A 5,309-nucleotide genomic window follows, 5' to 3' on the forward strand; every position below is an offset into this window, starting at 1 on the left:
ACAAAAAAAAAAAAAAAAAAAAAAAAAAAATCCAGTTGGAAAATGGGCAAGAGACATAAACAGACATTTCATCTAAGAGGATATATAGATGGCAAATAAATACATGACAAGATGTTCAATAGCATTAGCCAACAGAAAAATGTAAATTAAAACCACAATGAGATGTCACAACATGCCTATCAGAATGGCAAAAAAAAAAAAAAGTCACACCACCAAATGCTGGTGAGGATGCAGAGAAACTGGGTCATGCATACATTTACACTGATGTAAATACAATATGGTGCACTCACTCTGGAAAACAGTTTATTAAAACACTAAACTTGCAAACAACATATGACCCACCAATTGTTTATTTATCCCAGAAAAATGAAAATTTATGGTCACACAAAAACCTGTTCGTAAATGTACATAGCAGCTTTACAACCAGCTTTCCTTCACCAAGAGAATGGTTAAACAAGCTGTTTATGGCCACACCATGAACTACTATGCAGCAATAAAAAGGAACTATTGCTTACATGTGACTGAATGAATCTCCAGAAAATTATGCTGAGTGAAAAAAGCAAATCTCAAAAAGTTAGACTAAAAAAAAACAAAAAAGATTTGTTCATAGAGGAAATAAAAAGGTTATAAGCTATCTGATTCCATTTATATAACAGTCTTGAACTGATAAAATTATAAAAATGAACATATTTGTGATTGCCAGGGGTTAAGGAGGGGGTGGGGGCAGGAGGTGAGTAGGTGTGGCTCTAAAAGGATAACACGAGGGATCCTCATGGTGCTGGAAATATTCTGTATCTTGACTGTATACATGTCAAAATCCTGGCTGTAATTTCATGCTATAGTTTTTTAAGATGTTACTATTGGGGGAACACGGTAATGGGCCCGTGGGATCTCCCTGTATTGTTTCTTATAATTTCATGTGAATCTACAATTATCCTAAAATTAAAAGTTTAATTTAAAATATGAATAAAAACATGTCTCCAGGGACACACATTTTTCTTTATGCCTCAGACTCCAATATGGCTCAGCACAACACTGCCTGCAACTGACAAGCATTCCATCTTGCCTCTTCTCCTTGACTTGCCCAGCAGAGTTGGGGTACACAGTCTGACTACAGAATGGATTATTTGAAGACAGGACTTTCCTGGGAAAGCTGCGCTCTGAATACCACCAGCCTTCCCACTCCTTTATTACTCTCAATCATTCTATTTTTCAGGATCTGGCCCCTTATAAAGCTGACATAAAGGGCCATGTTTCCCTCTCTTTAGGCAGGGCATCTCTAAGTAAGGTTCCAGGATTCCTGATGTCACAATCACCCAGGATGCTTGTCTCAGTGACTGTTCCTAAGCCTAAAGGAGTAGAATTTTAACCAGCTCCCTAAATGAATTCTAATGCACACGTAAGTTTGAGAACCAATGTGGCTTGACTTGGTTCCTAAAGTCAAGATTTTCTGGGGAGGCACAAAGAGTTCCCACACTGGGATGTTCTCTAAAAGGACTTTCTGAAAGGGAAGAGACCAAGTGGGGACCCCTGTGCCAGCACTGGCTCCTGTTCCAATGAGGACACAGACCACCCCCACTCTGGGTCCATTGGCTGGGAACTCACCGCAGTGTTTGGCTCGATGAGGCGGTGCTGCAGCTTCTGGGCATCCTCCCATTGCCCTGTGAGGCAGAGTCGCTCCAGCTGGCACACCTGAGCCCCCAGGACATTGGCCAGGGCACACACGCCCCCCACAGCTCCTGCCACAGAGTAAGATGCAGAATACCAGCCAGAGCCTCTGCCTGCAGAGAATTCCAAATCCTGGTCCCCAGCGCCTCTTTGTTCTGGGCAGACAGGCTGTGCATTTCTAGGCCACTGGTTAGCCGTATCTGAGACATGCTCTGTGAGTTCACAGAGTACAGATTTCCAGAGAGAACATTTCCAGCATATTCAAAATAGACTCCCACAGGCTGAGGGGCAGGGAGCAGAGCCTGAAGGCTAACTCAAGGACAGCTCCTTCCCTGCACACCCCTCCCTCCACCCCCCACCCCCCTGCAGAGTAGAGTCCCACCTGCCAGTTGACACCTCCACGATCCTCCAATAACCCCCTGACTCATCAGCCCTGGAAGGGGATGGAGTGGATGGGAAGCCTTTGCTCTACTGAAATTTTATTCCCCCCAGTGAATTCAGCCTGGGACAGCAGTGAGGGAGAGGTTAGGGGAGGGGAAAGGGCAGTAGACATAGGCAGGAGACCTGGCATTTCCTCCCACTGGCTGCATGAACTTGGACAAGTCATCAACCCTCTCTGGTTCTCTTTGTTCTCATGTGGGCAGTGAAAACGGCCTGGCTGTGATCTCAGAGGTTCCTGCCACTTCTGCCAGCCTGTGAGTGTGATTTCAAAGCTGGTTAGGGGGTGACTCAAAGCAGAGTGGCCTCAAGACTGGAGAGAGAGTAGGCATTTCAAGCTAATGCTAATATAGCTCGAATGAGCTAATATAGATGCCATTTATTGAAAACCTACTATGTGCCGAGCACTATGACAGACATAGGTCAAATGTTCTCTAATCCTCATAACACCTCCCCGCTTTGCAGAGTAGAAACTCAGGTCCAGAAAGGTCATGTACCTTGCCCTGTTGGTTCTCAGTGAATAAATGAAAGAGCTCAGATTCCAGCTCAGATCCCCAACTTCCAGAGCCTGTGATATTTCCACCTACCACACTCCCAGGAATGAAGCATAAATGGGTCCCTTCTACTCTCCCCTTTAGAGACTGTGACAAGGCAGAGGGGAGCTATGCAGGACCTATACTACAAGTCAAAGTCTGCAGAGACAAGAGAGAATAGGAACCAGCATTTTCCCCTGCATCGTTGGAAAAGTAACTCAAATCTACACTCACTGGGGCTTCAGCTGAAGGGAGCAGATGCTTCCCTCACCTCCATGGCTCAAATCCAGTCTGAACCCAAGGACCTTGACCCCAAGCAGATAAGAGCAGTTGGTCTAATGGTGACATTCCTAGGATCCTGGACTGGAACAGAGTCTGATCAGGCAGCTGAAGATCCCCAGCCCAACCCCACAGGCCTGACAATTCATTCTGGCCTGGACCCACGGAGAGAGGAAAATGCACTCCCAGACTACTGGGAAGGGCCCCAAGGCCTCTTCCCTCAGAGAATGATTTACAAGGTGAGATTAAAGGAGCTAAGTTTGTCACCTAAGCAGGGAGCCTGGGACTTAGAGCAAACTGTAGGCATCCCCCCTACAGGCCAGGGATTGTACTCAGCCACCCTCCTCTGCCCAACAAGGTCACTCACAAGCACCCACTATTCAGATAAGTAAGCAGTGTGCCAGACCTCTGAGGTTTCTGAGCAGGCAGGCTGGCAAAGGCCCCCTCTACACCCAATCCTGGCCCTCACCATCTCTCCCAGCAGAACACAGCTGCCTGCGTATATCTTGGTTACGCATCACAGTTTGAGAGCAGTGAGAGGCCTACCCACGGCATAGCTGGCCAGCAGGAAGCCAGCCGATCCAGCCAACACCTGGAAATCCTGCCTCCTGGTCTTGTGAACAATCAGCCCAATCCTGGTCACCTGTAATGGCAAACCTGGTGTGAGAGCTGGGCCCACAGGCTCTGCCACCAGCCTGGATGAGGGCTGGGCAAGTGTGGGAGCATGAGAGCCCAGGTCCCAGAGAGATGCCTCAAAGTTCAGACGAACCCCAGAGAGCCCACAGGACAGAGGGAACCCACACACACAGGAGCCCAGGACTGAAGCGGGTCCCAGAGCTGCCCGGAAGCTGGTAGCAAAAGAGAAGAGGAGGAGGGCGCCCCAGCCGAGAGCTGCTGCCGCTCACATCACCACCGCTGTCCTTGATGCCCACGATATTCGGGTGCTGGGAAAGTGTGACCACCGCATCCACAGGCAGGTCCAGCCCCGTGTTGGCTGGGACACTGTAGAGCACCACGGGAATTGGAGACAGGTCAGCAACCTGAGGGGCACAGAGAAGAGAGGAGAGGGCAGCTGCCCCAGGCCTGAGGCGGTCCGGGCTTGGGTCTCTGCAGGGCTACCTGGACTGGCCCACCTGCTGGGCTAGAAGTCACAGTGCTATGCATCCTGATTGCAAGCACTAGTCCTGGCTAACACTTAGGAGTGCTTTCTGTGTGCCAGGCACAGTTCTAAGTCCTTTATGTTTTGATTGAATTTAGTCCTCACAACCACCCTGGAGGAAGATTCCATTATTCCTCCCATTTGGGAGGGGAGGAAACAGCAATACAGCTTGGTTAGGTCAGTCACCCACTGTCACACAGCTGGTACCTGGTGGCATCCCTCCCCTTTCCCAACGCTGCCATTCATGGGAAGTAGGCTCACCACTCTGCTCCCAGCTTCTCTCATCTCCCCTCCCCTCCCCAGGCAGTATCTCTGCCTCACCCAGCTTCCTCTTGGCCCCAGACCTCAAGCCCACACCCACCCCTCACACCCACCTTGGTGTAGTGGTGAATGAGGGCGGCGCTGTTCATGCGGCCGTGATAGTAGCAAGGAGTCACCACCATGGCGGCGTCAGCCCCGACCTGGGCCATGCTCACCGTCATCTCCACCGTGGCCTGAGTGGCTGCAGGAGGAAGGAGGAAGTCTTCCCTACAGGCCGCGGTGGGCGAGGGCAGGAGGCAGAGGACTGGGCTAGGACCCTGGGGCAAGCAAGGGGCGCAGCGCAGAAGAGACAGAGCAAGCACTAGACCGGACCCAGCCCCAGGTCAGGGAGCCCACCCCCACCCCCAGCAGCTACCGCCAGGGCCGGGGCATTAAGGCCTCACACTCGCAGCCCGAGCCGGCTAGCAGGAGCTTGTCCCTGGGCAGGGCCTGGCGCACGCGGCTCACCACCTCCAGGCGCTCACTGCTGGTCAGGAAGGGGAACTCGCCGTTGGAGCCCTGGACCACGAAGCCTGCAAGAGAGGCGACACCTTCCCACGTGCTTGTGAAAAAGCGGATGTTGGACTTATGCTCACCCAGGCTCCTACCTCCCCGACACGACAGTTTATCACACATTTCCTTCCCATCTTCGTCCTGATGCAGGCAGAGCATGCTACCCAGTTGCGGTGACAGTGTTCACACTATTTTTCTTTGTTTTAATGAGATATTTTAGGCATGCCAAAAAGAATAGTTAATAATAGAATCCACATCGGTGTACCCAGCACCCACGACACCCGCCCCCCACCCTGTCACCATCCTCTTCCTCATCTCTGGCGTGTCTCAAGTGGTTATTGTTCCCATTCATGTCTTTATACCCTTAAAACATACATCTGGACCCATAAACAATGTATAAGATGGGTTTTGCCGTTTAA

General features: G+C 50.5%; 1 protein-coding gene across 1 annotated transcript; it reads right to left on the reverse strand.

Moving 5' to 3' along the window:
• Positions 1 to 1,605: 1,605 nt before the first annotated feature.
• LOC103077167 (4-hydroxy-2-oxoglutarate aldolase, mitochondrial-like) lies at positions 1,606 to 5,049 on the reverse strand (the record flags this gene model as incomplete). Its single annotated transcript, XM_007451743.1, has 5 exons — positions 4,782 to 5,049; positions 4,452 to 4,579; positions 3,824 to 3,958; positions 3,465 to 3,561; positions 1,606 to 1,739 (listed from the first exon to the last, which is right to left on the reverse strand). Coding segments are annotated over exons 1-5 (762 nt in total), but the record flags the coding sequence as incomplete, so codon positions are not given.
• Positions 5,050 to 5,309: the final 260 nt, after the last annotated feature.

The sequence above is a fragment of the Lipotes vexillifer genome, unplaced genomic scaffold, assembly GCF_000442215.2.
Source record: "Lipotes vexillifer unplaced genomic scaffold, Lipotes_vexillifer_v1.1 C27447850, whole genome shotgun sequence".
Taxonomy (NCBI): Eukaryota; Metazoa; Chordata; class Mammalia; order Artiodactyla; family Lipotidae; genus Lipotes; species Lipotes vexillifer.